This window comes from Rhinolophus hipposideros, assembly GCF_964194185.1.
Source record: "Rhinolophus hipposideros genome assembly, chromosome: 5".
Taxonomy (NCBI): Eukaryota; Metazoa; Chordata; class Mammalia; order Chiroptera; family Rhinolophidae; genus Rhinolophus; species Rhinolophus hipposideros.
In genome coordinates this window covers 76,050,249-76,070,736 of record NC_138051.1, presented here as the reverse complement: position 1 = coordinate 76,070,736, position 20,488 = coordinate 76,050,249, and the positions used below count along the sequence as shown (strand labels likewise).

Below are 20,488 nucleotides of genomic sequence, written 5' to 3'. Positions count from 1 at the left end.
GTACAGGATTGATCTGGAATAAATTATATGTGAGCACGTAAAAAAAAAGAAATAGGAAAGAAACATAAAGGAGGGGGTATGTACAGACTTCGATTTATATAAACAAAATAATATTAAAGGTGATTATAATGGGTAATAAAATTACGGATGATTTTCTTTCTTTTCTGTCTCCCTTCCTCCCCAACCTAGTTAACTTTCTATGCTGAAAATGTATTGCTTTTGTGATGAAAAAAAAGAAATTTTTTAAATTTAGTTCTAGCTTCTGCATCTGACCAAGACAGAGCAATGAAGACCAGATTTACCCTTGTAACTGAGCAACCAAGACCATACATTCAGAATATATGAAACAATGGTTTTGAGATACTGGACACTAATCCCTGAAAGAGGAAAATCAAAAGAGGCGGCCCTACAAGAGTTTCTAGACCACAGCACAAAAAGGGGAACAGAGATGGAACCTCAAGGTCTCCATGTTGAGGATACAGCTGGTAGTCTGGGGAGGCTGAGGCAGCCAGAGTTTGCAGGCAAAGTGATGAGGAGGAAAGCTACACAGCAAGCAGGCTCTGGATCTGTGAAGAGGGCCCCTCCTGAGTCTTCAGCAGATTTCTGATCAGCACAGGCAGCAAAGACCCAAAGCCAAGAAAAGTATCATCAAAAAGAAATAATGGAAAATCTCGTGTAGCTACTAGAGTACTCAGAAGAGTACTGTCTGGGTAATGGGGAAGAAAGTTCCAGAATAAAGGCTACTCTGGTCCCGCCTAAGAAAAAGCAAGTCCTGAAAGTACCAAACTGTCCCCAAGGAATTTAATTGTGTCACATACAGCAAAGTAAGAATATTTACAGTAACACAAAAATATCCAGCACCTATCAAGGTAAAATTCATAAAGTCTAGCATCCAATCAAAAATTGTCAGGTAGGCAAAGCAGCAGGAAATTATGACCCATAATTGAAGAATAATCAATCAAAACTGACCCAGAATTGACACAGATGTTAGAATTAGTCAACAAGGACATTAAAAGAATTATTACCATTGTATTTCGTAAGTTCATATGATAAAGGAATAACAGCATGTTAAGTTGAGATATGGAAGATTTATCTAAAAGATACAAATTAAATCTCAAGAGATACAAAAAATGCAATGTCTGAGATAAAAAAATAACTGGACGAGATTAATGGCATGTTAAACAATGAAGAAAAAAATAAAGGATCTAAAAATATATAGCAATAGAAATTATGCAAAATTAAACACAGACACAAGAGATTGAAAAAAGCCTTAGTGAGCTGTAGGACATCAGGCAGCCTAATATAAATGTAATTAGAGTTCCCCCAAAAAAGGGGAGAAAAGAACACAAAAAAATGTTTGAAAAAATTAGTGACTGAAATTCCCAAACCTGATAAAAACCGTATACTAAGACTTAAGCAGGTGCTACATCTGAAGACAGTCAGTATGTATATCCCAGACCATGGGAAAGGCACTAGCTGACAAGGTGGCTCCCTATGCTCCCTGAAACAAGAGTAATCCTGAACACACGATGCTGGTGGTGCAACTACACAAGACTTCTGCTTGGAAACCAGTAATGGTGGGAGCAATCAGCTTTTGGAACCACAGGCCTTGGCATTGCGGTTATGCTAGATGGAGTCTGACTAGCGGAGCAACACGGCCATGAGAGCCATGAGACCTAGGAGGAAAGTAGTAGATGGTGAAGTCTGTAACTCACCTTACCTTTCGGATAAGACAAGGTATCCAGTAGTGTGGATTAAAAGTCAGCTGAACTACAATCACCCAAGGTGACACAGACTTGGGGTCTCTAGCCTAGACCTACAGAATTAGCATCTCTCAGACAAAGCCCAAGAATCTGCATTTTTACCCATGTTAACATCTGAAAGTCAATAGTCTAGATGAAACCTGTCCAATATGGTAGTCACTAGCCCACTAGTCCTAAATTTAAACCAATCAAAATTAAATAAAATTTAAATTCAGTTCCTTAGTCATACTGGCCGCATTTTAAGTGTTTAGTAATAGCCACATGTGGTGGGTTAGTAACTGCCATACTGGAACAGCACAGAACACTTCCACCATCACAGAAAACTCTATTGCTGCATTGGTCTAGACTTTGAATTTGGGAAAAAGATATAAATTATCCTTAAGTCTGGTGTGTGGGGGGAAGGAGGTGCCCCAAAACGTATTCTTTAAGAAGGTGCTACATGTAATATTACCTAAATTTGTGCATATGTCTGTGCATGCACAGGGGATAGGGCATGCTGACTGGGGAATCAGATTATGACACTGCACATGAAAGAATGATGGCGGCCACTTTAACTTGTTTGGGCAATTGGTTGGTTTGGCCCAAACATAATGAACCAGACAGGTTCTCTTACCCAGATGGTCAGAAAAAGGAAGATCTGGAAAAACAGACCTCATAATAACCGAGATGTTCTTTCCATTTTTGGAAAAATAGACCCACAGAGGTAGAAATGAAAAAAATGCACCGTACCGTTGCTCTTCGGGCAGAGCAGTACTCTATCCAGCTGAGGTAAATGACACAGAAACTCTCCCTGGATATGCCTGCTAGCCGATGGTCGTAGTCTTCATCAATGTTTGGATGAAACGTAGGGTCCACGTCAACGTAATTTCGATCCGCACACAGACGTAGTCCTTCCTGCATTGTCTCATTAGCTAGCCACTCCTCTAGCTTAGAAGAGGTTGTAACATAATAAATGATACCCTAAGGAGGAAAAGACAAAAAAAAAATCCAGGCTAAATCACAATGTGCATTAATTAACTCCAGTTCCTCAGTAAATAAATCCCAACTGTTTATACGGATAGTACAACTCTCAAATATTCTAGTTCAGTAGAATAATATACACATTAAGAATGCTATAATAATATACGTCAGATCTTCCTGGATGAAAAACATTTAATACTTTTAAAATCATAACCATAAATTCAGCAAGGCAACTTCAAAAACAACTCTAGTCTATTGATTTTAGAGCTTTTGAATTTAGGATCTTTTAAGAGAGGTGAAAAGCTTTTATCGTGGTACATTTATTTTGAGAAATTTCTCATAAAAACCTATTAACTCATCCTGTGGTCCTAGGTCAAGTTATAGAAATATAACTAATAACAGAACAACAGAAATATACACATTGAGAGACAGAAAATGCCATGCACACACAAATGCATACACATGTGAAAAACGTAAAAATCAATCTCTTCAACTTCCTAAAATTGAATTTAACCAAACATTAAGTACAACACTCAAAGTTCACCCCACTCAGCACAAATAAGGTGGTCCACAGAGGTAACAACACAATACATGGAAAATTCAGATACGGGTTATTAAAATTTAGCACACATTTTCCTCTTGAAAATATTGGTTTCACCTGCAAGCTCCCAAATCATACCCATACTGTATTTCTGTAAAATCTTTAGCAATTTAGCAATAGAATACTTGTGCAGTAAAGAGGTAATTTCACCCCAAGAGAGGTTTAGTCTTTGCACTTGAGTCCTGGAAGGTAACGTCTAATTCCTTGGGCTGTCCTGCCTGATAAGAGAGTCTTTGTCCACCTGGAGGCTTAGAGCCTTGACCTCTAGAGGAGCTGGAGAATAAGGCTGGCTGTGTGTGGTTAACCATGTCTAAATGACTGCACTCCATCAAAACGCTCCACATTGAGGCTCAGGTGAGCTTCCTTAGTTGGCAACACTCCGTGAATATTGTCATGCATTGTTGCCTGGAGAAGCAGGTGTCTGCACAACTCCACTGGGAGAGGACAACTGGAAGCTCACGTCCTGGAAGCTCACGCTCCTGTCTCTGGACCTGCCCTATGCCTTTCTTTGGCTGATTTTAATGTTTCCTTCCACTGTAATAAATCCTACTGTGAGTGCAATAGCTTTACTGACTTCTGTGATACTTTCTAGCAAATTAATTTACCTGAGAGTCTTGGGGACCCTGAAATTGCAGTTGGCTGTCACAAGTGAGGGTGGTCTTGGTGACCTCTCAAATCTTGCAATACTTTTATTCAGTTTGTCAAAAGCAGTGTATAGCAGTGGTGAACAGCAAGGACTCAGGAGTCAGACAAGCTTGGGTTTTAAATCCCTAACTCTACTTGCTAGTTACAGGACTTCGGGCAAGTAAACTTCTGATTCTTAATTTGTTTATTTGTAAAACAGAGGCATTAATATTCCTTGAGAGAATTAGGTAAGCTATACATATGTGCACGTATGCATGCATGTGTCAGTGTATTCCTTAGCACAATGCCTACAACACATGAGCTACAAATGATAGCTAGTAATATTAATGAACAAGTGGAGTAAGTTTCACTGAAGAAAGAAATAGCAAGACCTTTATAGTATAATTTACTGACTGAACTGGATACCTGAGAATTTAAATCACTACATAGAAGTAGTGATTTAGCATAGTAAAAAAAAAATATATCTATATCTGTCTTTTCCAAGAAGAGCCTCTGATTATTAGAAGATGTAAGTAGGTGCTTACCCTTACCTTGACATAGTAGGTGGTGAGTACTTTCCGAAGATCAAAGACTTGAAGCATAGAAGCAGCACTATTGTCAGTGATGCTATAACCCTCCAGAATATACTTGGTGACTATGACTTCCCAAGCTAGCCAGCGCTGGCTAAATGCAGCATTAAATGAAAGCACATGAGGAATGTGGCCAGGTTCACAACAGCAAAATCCTTCATCTTCCTCAACACCTTCAGTTATGGCCTCCACCTCCCGTTGTTGACAGTAAGTACCTTAAAGAGAGAGAGGGGGAGAAAAGGAGGGGGAGAAAAGGAGGGAGGGAGGGAGGGAGGGAGGGAGGGAGGGAGGGAGGGAGGGACAGAGAGAGAGAGAGAGAGAGAGAGAGAGAGAGAGATCACTTACAAAGGGAGGAAAAAAACCAAGTGGAAAAACCAATGCTTTAAAGACACAGGAAATGCAGAGAAAAGATACATTTTATAGCATATGAAAGTATGTGACTGATCTGCCTTGGAATGCTCATTAACAAACTGCAGCAAGCTTGAGAAACCAGGTATACTGTACATGCATCTCCTGCAGTCACAATGTGCACTGACTGGCACATTCATGGTTCTGAGGATTTGCAGTTAAAGTAACCTCCTTAATTTTGATTCGTCAATTCCCAAACTTCTCAAACTTGGGTTTACAACTGCATTCATAACAAATGAAGACCACAGGAGTAAAGGTACATCTCATAAAGATCTGAGTTAATTCTGAAAAGGAAGAGTTGAATGAGACATGAATCAGCCCAGGGCACCCAATACAGACAAACATGCAGAACTCAAAAAGTCTGAGCTCTGTTTCCCAGTATCATGTCCATGCTGCAAGCAGATATATTATATACATCCTACTTATTTGGCCATATAACTTGTAATAGATCATTATAATTTAGTATTAAATATATAATTAATTTTTTTTCTGTTGCCAATTCCAACAATTGGATAAGGTTACATAATTGGCTTTTGAGGTTTCAATTAGGTTTCAAACAGTTTCAATTAGGTATGAAATCTGATTATTCTGTACTAGCAAACAATTGAAGTTATATTTTTTTATATAAGATACCTATCAAATAGACATTCTCTGTATTAGTGTTATTGAAGTAAAAATACAAATCAGATTAAATACCAAATTAGACCCATAGCAATCTAGTGCCAGTAAAATACTATCCATTACATCAAGGCTAATTTTTATTTTGTTCTGTCATTTAATTTGTAAATTCTTTATATTATATGAAGACTATAAAGTGTTTATACTAAACTTCACAAAGGCGCGTATTAAACTATTAAAGTACAAAAATAACTTAAGTAGGACTATACAATCATTTGTTTCCTTTAAAGAGAATACATATACCATACATATTTAAGACACACTACTTTGAGAGAAAAAGATGCCGTGAAACGCAGGCCCACTTGGTGATGGTGGTGGTGGTATGATGAAAGACAAGGCTGAAGAGGTAAGCTTGGCTTAGCTAACGAGCTGAATTGTGTAGTACTTTAGAACCCTTAACAATTCTATTATTTCATTTTCTAGTTTAATTACATTGGCCAGCACTTCCAAAATAATGGTCCATAGTGGTGACAAGAAAAACCCTGTCCTGAACGTGACATTAACAGGAATGCCTGCTGTGGTGGATGATTATACATGATACTAACTATACATATACACACACGTTTTTTTCCAGAATAAGGATGTATGTAATCTTATAAAGTACTTTTCAAAGCAGTAATGGAAATGAAATTTAATCATATGTCTTCTGGCATCTTTTGAGGGAATCACATTATATTGTTTTTCTCTGTGACCTATTAAAATACGAATTCTATTAATTTGCTTTTTAGTACTTTCAAAAATGGAAAAATGGCTAAACTGGTGAGGGATACTTAAAAAAAGTACTGCTGGTTTCTGCTTATTCTGGGTTCTGAGGATTTTACATCTATAGTTGTAAGTGTATTAAACTATGGTTACTTTTTTAGCCAACTTAGTCATGTTTTGAATAATCAGTATTACACTGGTTTTGTAAAAGACTTGAGAAATTTTCCTTCTTTATCTAAGTGCTAGAACAGATTAGAAAGGACAGAAGACCTAGGAATAAACTTAACCAAGGATGTGAAGGATTTATATGCTGAAAACTATAAGACATTTTTGAAAGAAATTGAAGAAGACACAAAGAAATGGAAAGACATTCCGTGCTCATGGATTGGAAGAATCAACATAGTTAAAATGGCCATATTACCCAAAGCAATATACAGATTTAATGCAATCCCCATCAAAATCCCAATGGCATTTTTTAAAGAAATAGAACAAAAAATCATCAGATTTGTTTGGAACCACAAAAGACCCCGAATAGCCAAAGCAATCTTAAGAAAAAAGAACAATGCTGGAGGTATCACACTGCCTGACTTTAGCTTGTACTACAGGGCTACAATAATCAAAACAGCATGGTATTGGCAGAAAAACAGACACATAGACCAATGGAATAGAATTGAGAACCCAGAAATAAAACCACATAAATATGGACAGATAATTTTTGACAAAGAAGCTAAAAACATACAATGGAGGAAAGACAGCCTCTTCAATAAATGGTGCTGGGAGAATTGGATAGCCATGTGCAAAAGAATGAAACTGGAGTGTTATCTGTCACCATGTACCAAAATTAATTCAAAATGGATCAAAGATTTAATCGTAAGACCTGACACAATAAACTGCATAGAAGAAAACACAGGTACTAAACTTATGGACCTTGGGTTCAAAGAGCATTTTATGAATTTGACTCCAAAGGCAATGGAAGTAAAAGCTAAAATAAACAAATGGGACTATATGAAACTTAAAAGTTTCTGCACAGCAAAAGAAACCATCGACAAAATAAAGAGGCAACCGACTGAATGGGAGAAGATTTTCGCAAACAGTTCCTCCGATAAGGGTCTAATATCCAAAATATACAAGGAACTCATGAAACTCAACAACAAAAAAGCAAACATCCCAATTGAAAAATGGGCAGAGGACCTGAAGAGACATTTCTCCAAAGAGGATATACAAATGGCAAATAGACATATGAAAAAATGCTCAACATCACTAATCATCAGAGAAATGCAAATAAAACCCACAATGAGATATCACCTCACCCCAGTCAGAATGGCTATCATCAACAAGACAAATAGCAACAAGTGCTGGAGAGGCTGTGGAGAAAAAGGAACCCTCATACACTGTTGGTGGGAATGCAGACTGGTGCAGCCGCTATGGAAGGCAGTGTGGAGGTTCCTCAAGAAATTACGAATAGAATTACCATACGACCCAGCAATCGCTCTCCTGGGTATCTACCCAAAAAATTTGAAAGCATTTCTCTATAGAGACACGTGTACTCCAATGTTCATCGCAGCTTTGTTTACGGTTGCCAAGACATGGAAACAACCAAAATGTCCTTCGATAGACGAATGGATAAAGAAGTTGTGGTATATATACACAATGGAATACTATTCGGCGTTAAGGAAAGATGATATAGGAACATTTGTGACAACATGGATGGATCTTGAGAGTATAATGCTAAGCGAAATAAGTCAGACAGAAAAAGCAGAGAACCATATGATTTCACTGATATGTGGTATATAAACCAAAAACAAGACAAACAAATGAGAAACAAAAACTCATAGACACAGACAATAGTTTAGTGGTTACCAGAGGGTAAAGGGGGTGGGGGGAGGGAGATGAGGGTAAGGGGGATCAAATATATGGTGATGGAAGGAGAACTGACTCTGGGTGGTGAACACACAATGGGATTTATAGTTGATGTAATACAGAATTGTACACCTGAAATTATGTAATTTCATTAACAATTGTCACCCCAATAAATAAATTAAATAAAAAAAAATCTTAAACAAACAAAAAAAAAGAAAGGACAGAAGACTTATTCAATTTCTAGAAGAAACTTCCTGAGCCTGGGTTTTTTAAATTGTGGCATGAAGTTGGGTCTATTCCTTAGGTTTTATATTTTATTATGTTATTTTATTCAATTTGTCCTCTTTCTGGGAAGTCAGTCAAAGCCTTTTAAGCAAAGGAAATAACATAAAGAGAGCTGTATTTTGTGCAGATCACTCTGTTAGCAGTACACAGAGAAGAGATGTAGCAAGAAGGAATTTGCACGTTTTGATATTTACTCAGGAGAGAGAATGAGGTTCTTATTCAGAGTGGTAGAATAAAGTGAATAGGGTAATTGAATTAATGCAGGATGTTTTTACTCTATCAAACAAACCCCAAGAATATTTTCTACCCCAACATACCCTAGTAATACATGTTGCTTCGAAAATGAAGTCAACAACATGCACGGGAATTAATATTAATAATTGAAAAAAGAATTTTGAGACTTGGAAAGGGATTCTAGAACATCTATGAGGATCTATTACTACCAATTAGCTAGATCTTGCATCACTACATAGTGCATGTAATTGGTAAAAATAAACAAAAACAATATTAAAACTAGACATATTAAAACTAATTTGAGTAAAAATTGAAGGGAATCCGATTAGCATAAATTTTTTTGACCTATAAAGTCTGACTTGGAAAACTGTAGTTGGCAGAAGTAACATTTACAAATAAAAAGTTAACATGGTAGAAGCTGTTACCAGAAAATTTTGATAGACAAAAAATACTAATTGATAACTCAAACCTTTGACATAGACTTACATGGAAAAGAATCTTGAGAATATCAATAAAATAAAAATGGAAATGAAATAAATATGGGGGTTTAAACAATACCTATAGGAAACTGATTTAAAAAATTGTTTAGTTAAATGTCACTTAAAATTTAGCATCCACTACAAGAGAAAAAAATCAAAGGAATCAAATTGGCTTAATGGAATATATATACCCCAGAAAATACATCAAAATGCTCAGCAGATCCAAATATCTGCCTGGGAAAATACTGACATTCTTAGTTAATATTTTGAGGGGTAGGAGGTGGATGGAACAGAGGCTAACTGATACTGAAGGAAAGAAAATAACCAAAGATCACAACAACATTTGAGCAAGAATATAATACCTTATGAGAGTTCTGGAACAAAGAGAAAAAGGGAGAAAAAGCTGTATACTTACATTATTTAATCATTCCATAAAATTAACTAATTATGCATTCTATGCTAATTGCTGTAACAGATGCTGGATACACAATGATGACTAAAGCAGATATGATCCTGCCCTGTAGGAGCTTATAATATATAGCAAGGGTTTACAAAATACAGCCTTGGGTCAAACCCAAGCCAAGGGTGGTTTTTGTTTTTTAAAGGGCTGTTTAAAAGACAAATCAAAGAAGAATGTGCAACAGAGACTGTGCACAGGTCCAAAGTCTAAACTATTTATTATCTGGCATTTTACAGAAAAGTTTTCCAACTCCTGGGCTAGAGAAGAAATAAACTTTAAACAAATAAAGACAAATATAAAATTATAACTATGCTAAGAACTAAGAAGGTAAATACAGAGTAATATGAGAAATAATCATATGGGCATGTAGTCAGAGGCTTCTCTGAGAAATTGACATTTAGGCTAAAACTTAAAGATAAAATTAAAAAATTAGCCAGATGGAAGATTGTTGGGAGGAGGGGAGGTACTTTCAGGACAAAGCAAAGGGCAGTAAGGAAACCCTAACACAGAATTTAACACAGCTAAGACACTGAAGGCCAGCTGACACTCACTATCCAACTAACATGAGTGAGTGAGGAGGGTGATAGAGTAAGGCTGAAGAAAACTGGCAGATGCAAGATCATGGGGTATTGCAGGACATGTTAAGGAGTCTGAATTCTATTTTAAATGCAATGGAAAACCACTGAAAAACTTATACATGGAAGGGACATTAATCAAATTTGCCTTAAAAAAAAAATCACTACGACTGAGTGAAGAATTATAGGTGCCCCTTGCTATCCAAATCCAGCACTAGTTCAGACAGTAAGGGGCACTATGTTCCAAATTGGTTTAATTTGAGTTTTGTTTGGTAAATAATGAGGGTTTAGATGGCAAAGGATTTATCAAAGTTTTATTTTCATTTTTAATTATTTTTTAATTTTTCAATTGCAGTCAACATTCAATATCCAAAACTGTATTAGAATCTACTTGGTACCAGAGAGTGAATGTTGGGAGAGTGAGGATTTGAATCAATTATTGATTAGGAGAATTTCTGATCAATATGGTAGAATGAGCAGATATTAAGAAGGACCCCCTTCCGATTCACACTCTAGAAACACTAGGTAAAATAGCCTCCCCACATACATTTGTAAAAAAGTTAAATTAAAAAGCAACGGTAAAATCTTCAGGTGCCAACAATTTAAAAAGAAGTTGAAGTCATAGCAGTGGTAGGTGTAATGGTGAGGGGTGATGACTTTTGGATGAGTCTATTGGGAAAGTCTCTAGAAGAGATGGAATTAAGATCCTGGGCTTCTGATGGGGAGGAAGAAACATATCGTAAAACAAGAAGAAGACATTTTGAAAGCGAGAAAATGGATTATAAACAGATTACAAATAAATAACAATCATCAACATTGACTGCCTTATCTGAGTGTTCCACAAGTAAAATCTTATTTCCAGTGAATAGAGTAACTTTACAGATGCACTTGCTCCATTAACAAAAGATATTACATAATATTTGTTATTTAATATTATGTGACTCAACACCTGTGTGAAAATAAAGCTAAAAGGTATATAGGTCTGATTTGATCCTCTTTTTAGTCAAATGCTTTCTTATTTCCTATTTTAGGTTAAAAACACACAGGTACTTTTTAGAATAGATCAAAACACAGCTCTCTCTAAAAACTATCAAGTCCAAATGTTCTCTAGCATGGAAAGACTTGCATTAATAGAACTTTTTTCAATTCCTATAAAACAAGTTTCTATTCGTGCTTACAAGATATTCAACTTATAGCAGTTGATAACATCAAGTTTATATGTTTCTGAGTACATGATTTTCTATGTAGAAATAGCTTCATTTGTCTTACACAAAATTGTGGAGGGCTGGTGGGGAAATAGGAAGTAACTGCTTAATGGATGCGGGTTTTTATTATGGGGTTATGAAAATGCTTTGGAACTAGACAAAGGAGTTGGTTGCACAACATTGTGAATGTGCTAAATGCCACTGATTTATTCACTTTAAAATGGTTAATTTGATCTTATGTGAATTTCACCTCAATTAAAAAAACAATTTTTAAGGAAAAAGACGTGGCATCTGTATGAAAGTAACTTGGTTTAGCTACTCTCTTCCTCACACAAAAACATAACATTTGATTCTGCCATCCATCTAAGACATACATGTACTGGTCACAAAAAGAGACTGGCAAGAGAGAAAACACAGATCAACAGAAATTCAACAACGCCAGAAAAACAAGTCAATATATAGCATATCACAAAAATGATTCTTCTTTGAATGTAAAATTTTGGGGGGGGGGGGAAATCTAATAATTACTCTTTAACAACTTTTGTCATTCCACAATTCTAAAGACAAAGAATCAAATTTTATGATAATTTTTTATTTCAGATAAAAACACATTAAACTTAGATGTCACAGGAGCACATTATAGAAATGAGTGTCTTACCTCTGAATTCAAGTCCCCGCAGCTGGAAAGTGACCAGCCCATTGCCAATCTCTATAAGGTGTACTAACGCATTGAGGTAGTCAGAGGCAAGAATGAAACAGTCCCCTGTACTGTAGTTTCCCCACCGTCCTAGAAGCAAATCACCACAGAGACTGTGTTGTAGGGATCTGGTTAAATGTTCATAAAAGATGGAATTCAGATTGTTGTCATCTGATCCTACAGGAAGAAATTGTTTAAAATGTTAGATTTTTACCTTAAGTCCCCTTTATATCAGCAAACAAGATTGCTAAAGATATTAAAACTAATCTTCAGTTAGGGCTATTCTATAATTTTTGACAAGGAAAATAATATTTAGACCCTTACAATTTCTATATAAAAATGAAATACAGGGTAATGGAAAAAGCTTCAAAATTTAGAGTTAGAAGTCAGTCACATAACCTCTCTGAATCTCTGGTTCCCATCCATAAAATGTGGGAACTGGATCAGACGAAATCTAAGGTCTCTTCTACCTCTTAAATAGTCCACGATCTTTTCTATCACTGTTCAATGAACTATGCCTTATAATTAAAATCATGAAAGAGAAATTAAAAAGATAAAAGAAATTCAGAACTGGAACAAAAAGACACACTAGTAAAGAAAGTGGGTGAATACAAAATTTGAGAAAACAAGAGAATACAAAACAAAAAACTGGTATATTGTAATCGCTAAAAGGAACTTAATAGAAATAAACTGCATATACAGAAACAGTAGCAAAGAACCTATAAAATTTATTAAAGTCATCCTTTAAGAAAAAAATAGGACAAAACATCACCCAATAAATGAAATGACCATCTTCAGAAGTAACCCATGCAAAGCAGTAACATGTAAATGGATGTCCAAAATATAGTATTGGAGAATGGCAAAATATACAAAGCTTAAAATTATTTTAAACTCAGCTTAACTAAATAATAAAATAATGAAAGGAGAAATCTTGGCTCTAACTTCAATAAAATAGTCCTGTCTGATGTTCTGTCTGCCCATTACAAAAGTGTGCATATAAATTCAGGACATGGTCTTTTTGACATGCAGAATGGTATCATCAGCATCCTGAGAGCCCAAGCCTCTTAGGAGGACATACTAGAGCTGAGATGGTTGCTTTCTCTACCAGAACATGATAATGACAGTTATTAATACCAAGTAACTAGTTCTGTTTAATCCAATTTTATAATTATGAATTGGATTATTATAATTTAGTTTCTCAGGTAGACAGAACATTTGAAGGAATCAGTAAGTCAAATGAAGACAATATTCCAGTCTATTTGGGAGTAATATTTCTTTTAGTAAATTAATACACTGGAATTCTGGTTGATTATGTTAATAATCTGGTTGATAATCTCTTATGGTTGGGGCAGTAAGACTCACCCTCTCTGTCAGGTTATTAATCGGTGGGCCGACAAAAAGATGTTTCCCAAACAAAACTAAGAACCAGATTTTAGATAATGGTACCACCACCAAAATGTCACCCACTGAAGCCCTATGCTGAGTGGCTATTTGGTCCTCCTACATGACATCTCCATATACAATGAACTAAATAAAATTAAATTAGTATTTATTTAAACATTCAGATAAGGGGTAGCAAACATATTACTAAAACACATATTGGTCAGATTGCATACTCTTCAATACACATAACCAGTTTTACTTTAACTGTGTTCTATTTTTTAACCTACGTAAAAACAATCGTTAAATGGAATTTTTTATCCCTAACAGCAATCTTAAAATACATTTTGTAAAAGATAGGTATACAAAGTGTAGATACTATAATTCACATATATTTTGCTAAAGTAGAACAAAATAAAGCAAAGAATATTTGTTTTTTTAAAAAGACAATTTGGAACCTACAGAAGGTTCCTAACAAGTTGGGAGTCAAATATATGAACAAAATCTTTAGATTTGCTTCTTTACTCACAAACAGAGCTATTACCTGGATTTCTATCAAGCTGGGAAGCCAATCTGGTATTTGAATGATCCACTCGTTTTGTGCTGAAGATGGCAAAATAAAACATTTTTAGTAACCTTTTTTATATCTAAAAAATGCCTAATAATAACTAGACAAAGGAAGCTATAAATACAGGTGAAATAAATATCACTTTATGAATCTGAGAAAAATCTGATTGGCATATTGATAAAACTCTAGTACCACAATATTTTTTTACTCTCCCATACCCATCACACATAAACACAGTAGTTATTTCCTAACTGCTGTTTCACTGAATAGTGAAACAGTGTATAGAGAGACATTATCGAGTTTAATGTAAAAAAAACACACACACAAAAAAAAATCCCACAAAAACTGATCAGAATGAAAAAATTCATACTGTATACAGTTCTTAAAAATACACAGTGCACAAACGTTCTTTGTAAGGAGAAGGTATATGAATTAATGTCCAGCGGTACAGTGCTCTTTATAACAGTGATTCCCAAAATGTGGTCCCCAGAACCCAGAGCAGGCGACTCAAGACACTTTCAGGCAGTTTTCCAGATCAAAAGTATTTTCATAATAATACTGTGCTGTTATTTTTTTCACTGTGTTGAGAATTGCATTCATGGTGCAAAAGCAATGGTAAGATTGCTGGTGCTTTAACATGAATCCAGGAAGAGGCGCCAAATGTACTATTTTTCATTGCCACACATGCATAAGACAAAAGCAATAAAAATTCAAGTTGCACTTTAAAATGTCCTTAGTGAAACAATAAAAATATTAATTTTATTAAATTACAAGCTCTCATACAGTACAGTTCTTTTTAATATTGTGTGTCGCAAAATACACATACAGCACTTCTGCTGCATTCTGAAGTAGGATGTTTGTCACTTGTGCAACTGTTTGATTTACAAGCTGCACTAGCTATTTTAGTTTCACTGAATATTATTGTTATTATTTTAATTTATTGGGGTGACAATTGTTAGTAAAATTACATAGATTTCAGGTGTACAATTCTGTATTACATCATCTATAAATCCCATTGTGTGTTCACCACCCAGAGTCAGTTCTCCTTCCATCACCAAATATTTCACTGAATATTATTTTTACTTGAACGCCTGATGGATAAACTATGGTTATTCAGTCTTGGGTATTTGACGAACATTTCTCAAATATGAAGAAAGTGAGTTTGTCATTTCAAGGAATACAACTAACGATGGTATCTGTTGACAATAATAAAATTTGAGTTGTCAAGCAAAAATTAGAATTTTGGAAAATTTATATCTACCACAATAAACTTGATAGTTTCCCAATACTCAAACAGTTTTCTTTGGGGATTGGTGATGATATGAATGAATGCATTTTAAAATCCTAATATTGTATAATGAAATGTGTCAAACTTTGGAAGATCTACATTACTCAGTGAACCAATATTTCCTAAATGATTGGTAAATGATATTATAACATTACGTATGGATAAAAGATCCATCCAAAGTATAAGACATATCAATAGATTTTGATGAAACACCGTTCCAGAAATTGATGAATATGGTTTAGATTCCACCTTTCATCTAATCTTTAGGAAACAAGCATTTGAATTTTAGTGAAAGATCACAGAAGAATATCCACAATCATCTAAAAAGGCTACTAAAACACATTTTTCTTTTCCAACTATGACTGTGTGAGGACAGATTTTCTTCACATACTTCAACCAAAATAACATATTGCAACAACAGATTGAATGCAGAAGCAGATATGAGAATCCAGCCATCTTTTATTAAGCCAGACATTAAAGAGATTTATAAAATAATGACACTGTTCTCACTGATATATATTTTTTTTGGTGGGATGGGAAATTTTCATTACAAAAATGTTATTTTTGTTAACATGTAATGGGTTTATTGTTATTTTAAAATTAATTAATAAACATTAAAAATTTTTGAGTTTTGATCTCTAATACAGTAAATATTGGTAGGTAAAACCCGTAGCAACAAAAATTCTTTGGAGACTTCAACGATTTTTAAGATTGTAAAAGACCAAAAAATTTAAGAATTGCTGCCATTGACATTATTTTGGACTAACTACATTTAAGTTGGCCCAGAAGAATCAGTCATTTATAAATAACACTGAAATTCACCAAAAAGGGAAATACCATGTATGATTATAGTTAAAAGACCAGACCAACAAATCCACAAGTTAGTTCACTGTTTAAAACGTAAGATGACCATTTTCACCTACATATGCCAAAGTGTAAAAGAGTAGAGAAAAAAGCAGTCATGGAGATAGCCAGTAGAATTATAAATTAGTACGAGCTCTTTCTGAATCAATATTTTAATACATTTTAAAAGCATTTAAAATGTTTAAGTTACATGACTCAGTAAGTCCTGTTTTAGATATTCTTTCTTAAAAGAAAAAGGAAATTTGGAGAATTAATATACAAGCATAGTTATTAGGCATGAGATTAAATAGGCCAAGGAACTAAGCCTAAACGGAGAAAACGCTTTATATACAAAGATGGTCACTGAAAACTTATCCTCATTAAAAACCAAAAATAACCTATAAAAAGTTTAGCTTTAGAAACAGCTGTGCCTAAGAAAACTGTGAGATAACTAATTACGACTGTTATAATGATGTAACATTGTATACCATAAAGTTTCAGAGTATTATTAACATAGAACAATTCTAAGAAATAACATGAAAAAAGTCAGAAAAATGAGAATATCCAACTAGAATTATGTTTTATAAAAATCTTATCAACATAAAAAAGGTAGAGAAATAAATTATTTCTGACTCTTCTAGTTTTACATAATTTTGAAATTTTAAATAAGAATATTTATAAAATTTTAGCAAAATATTTTAACAGAAAATATTAACCCTGGATTATTTATAAAATGCTGTCAATAGTTATTCCTAATTTAGAAAGATAAAAAGTGGCATTCAAATGTTTTATTTTACTCACTTGTAGTCTCTCTCCCAGAATTTCACAGGTCGAACATACGAAGTGATGAATATTGCACTTCCCAGAAAGGGGTTTAGTGGCGTAGAAAAGAAGGCTGATATAGCAGCCTGAACAAACAACATGGCTGAATCTATGGGAAAACCGGTTAAGGACCTCAACACTCATCTGAGCACACGTGCAAATACACACACACACAAATACATCTCACAAACACATTGCAGTGAGAAAAACAAAGGAATATAGAAAAGGGTGCCACTGGAAAGTAAATGGGGGTAGAAGTAGAAAGACACAGCTAGAAGTACAGCTTGGCATGATGCTTTGAAGGGAGCTAAATAAATATTGACTAACACGTTTTTTGATAAAAGTCCATATATCACTTTTGGGTAGAGATGCTTAAATTTAATTTTCCAGAAGATAAAACTAAAATTTACAGATACGAAGAGTCTGCATTTCAAATCTAGGTGGTCACTAACCTTTATTTTTATTTAGAGATGATGAGAATAGAAGATTTTGGACATAAAGTTTAATTAAAATCATGAGATTATGAAAAATGCTTTGTATTCTCATTCATTTGAAAATATATCTAAACATACTTTGTATTTACTGAAAATTCCTGCACTTTAATACATGTGTAAACAAAATTTTTACATATAAAAATTACTTCTAAAACATTTATATTTTTCTCATGTTCAGATAATTTGTGGGCCACACATATTAATACAAGTTAAACAATCAAAATCAGTACAGGTGTGGACACAAAGGATTGCAAATTTTTGATAATTTATCACATAGTAACCTCTATTCTATGTCTGTGAAAGGTTATGCCTACAAACCAACATTCTCACCAAGGATATGACAGCCCTTTCTTATAGAACCTTTATTAGAAGGATACGGGGCACTGCAAAGGGCTGAGCAAAAGCATGGAAAGCAGATCCCCAAGTAATTTGCCATGGGGCAATGTAAGTATACACAAACTGCAATTTATAAAGGAGTTCCCAAAGCTGTAGGAGGAAAAGAAAAAAAAACCAGTAAAAATCTTATCAAATATTTGAAAAGAAAATGAAAGACCTCTAATAGAGAAATGGCACTGAAATTATTTTCCATTTGCATAAAGGAAAAGATATATCAACTGCCAAAACACCATACATTTTTAAGTAAAGACAGCTGATTTTTTAAGTAAAGACAGCTGATTTATGGATTTGTGTTTCATCTGTTTAAAAAATTTTATGTCCTCTATTGGCTACATTACTACTACTGCAAGCAAAACAAAGGAATGTAGATATCTGTAAAGCTTAACTAATACACATATATTTTAATTCTAAGACATTTCCCTCAAATTTTAGTACTTTGAAAACTGAGTATTTTCTGGCCCGGTGGCTCAGGTGGTTGGGGCACCGTACTCCTAACACCGAGGTTGCCAGTTCGATTTCCACATGGGCCAGGGAGCTGCACCCTCCACAGCTAAAATTGTGAAGAACAGCTCTCCCTGGAGCTGGGCTGCCGTGAGCAGCTGGAGGCTGGCGTGAGCTGCGGTGGGGGTGGAGGCGGAAGAAAGAGGTGGAGGGAAGAAAACTGAGTATGTTTTAAATGTAATGTCAAAAAGAATTTGAAAGCAGCCAGACAGGAGCTAAAGCTGTAATATAAAGTTGTCACTGCCTGTTTGCCTGAGAATTTAGTAGTATGTATTAGGCATCTGTTCATAATCTCAATTGTTATTGTCAATGGAAACACAATACATTTTTAAATCATATTTAAATTAGAATCTGTTCTGTTGAACATGACTTCAACACTGAAACAGAATTACTGTATTTGCCCAAGAATGCCTCTGCAAGGCCCGAGTCTCAAAACAGAGCACAGAATCTTGACAGCAAGAGGTTCTGACTAATTCAGTGCCATGATTCACACACCGAAAAACTCATATTTAAATCATTAGCTTATTTACAATGAATGTATTTAAATTTCCACTTAAAAAAGAAATCACGGGCCGGCCCGGTGGCGCAGGCGGTTAGAGCTCCGTGCTCCTAACTCCGAAGGCTGCCGGTTCGATTCCCACATGGGCCAGTGGGCTCTCAACAAAAAAAAAAAAAAAAAAAAAAAAAAGAAATCACAACTTCAACCACTTGCAGATGAACCCCTATATTCTTTGTCATGACTTAAAATTATGCTGGCAATTCTCGGTACTAATGTGATCAGGATCACAGGAAGTAAAAGCAGCATGTATATTATATCAAGATGCCATTATAACTGTTTAAAAGCAGTGATTCAGAAAACTTCAGATTCTAAATGTGAGACAGACTGTACTCTGACTGTAATATTGAAGAAAAAATAATATGTAATTACATGGTTAAGTGGTTAATGGGTAAAAATATTTTGTATGTATTCAGAGTAATTTTTTCTTGCAAGGTTATTAAATCGATGGTGCATCTTACAATGATATCGTACAAAATCCATCTAAAGAGATCCATTCGCTCTTACTTGCTTATCATCACTGTTCTTAGAAAATCTATAGAAAGAGATCCATTTGCTCTTACTTGCTTATCATCACTGTTCTATCAAGTAACCATATAAAATGCAAACTCCTTAAGGGCAGAGCTTCCTGGGATTTGTTCAATGATGTAGCCTAAGCACCTAGAACAGTTCTGGAATATGGCATGCTCTCAAAAATGACTAATGCGAATTAAGTGTAGTGATTCAAGGATTGTTTGGTTTCTATTTTACTGCAACTTTCACTTTTTTCCAACCAGTATAAAAAGATGCAATCCAATTTCCAATATAAATATTTAAATTTGTGAGACACCACACGCTTCTTTATACAAACAATTCTCTGATTAACTTTCTGGCTTCCTCCTTTGGTTAACCATGCTCACTAGAAGAGGAAATAAATGGTAAAAATGCATACAAATTAGTGATTGAACAAATCTAATACTGCAATATTTTAGAAGTTATTTTTCACAATATTTAGCATAATACTTCGAAGTCGACCATCACTAAAACTCTGTTCAGATAAATGGATCCATCTGTACTGTCCCCATCCTAGGTCAGATCTATCACATCTAAATGACTGGCGCAGGCGCTTAAGCTGTTCTCCATACCTTTAGGTTCTCTCTTCCCCAATTCATCCCAAATGTGGCTGACCAGGCTAACTTTTCTAAAATTGGGCTTTCATTGTATTTTGTAGCTGCTCATATGCTTCAGCTCTGTTACCTAGCAAATGGGATAATATATGTCAAAGTCCTTTCTATGTGGTCAGTGTTAACATGAAATCTCAGCTCTATTTAATTTCCAAATAATCTGCCTGCACAACCTATTTCATTTAGAAAGGTATGTGGTTCAGTAAAAAGATTCTTGGAATAGGAGGCAGAGGACCCAGATTTCACCATCAAACTAAGTTCTGATTTCTCCCACATGTCCTCACTATCCTCAATATCTACAATCTTCAGTCAGCTATCAGCAGCCAGCCCACAGCCCAGTTCAGTTATTACCATGT

At 34.9% G+C, this 20,488-nt stretch overlaps 1 protein-coding gene across 5 annotated transcripts in view; it reads right to left on the bottom strand.

Moving 5' to 3' along the window:
* PCNX1 (pecanex 1) overlaps nucleotides 1–20,488 on the bottom strand; it is a 144,141-nt gene that overhangs the window by 19,919 nt on the left and 103,734 nt on the right. For all 5 annotated transcript variants that reach the window (XM_081049093.1, XM_081049095.1, XM_081049094.1 and 2 more), the window contains 6 exons: nucleotides 17,894–18,002; nucleotides 17,002–17,131; nucleotides 14,046–14,104; nucleotides 12,083–12,298; nucleotides 4,500–4,753; nucleotides 2,493–2,723 (listed from right to left, as the gene is read on the bottom strand). In XM_081049093.1, the coding sequence (XP_080905219.1) occupies nucleotides 2,493–2,723; nucleotides 4,500–4,753; nucleotides 12,083–12,298; nucleotides 14,046–14,104; nucleotides 17,002–17,131; nucleotides 17,894–18,002 (999 nt within the window). The remainder of the gene's footprint in view (nucleotides 1–2,492; nucleotides 2,724–4,499; nucleotides 4,754–12,082; nucleotides 12,299–14,045; nucleotides 14,105–17,001; nucleotides 17,132–17,893; nucleotides 18,003–20,488) is intronic.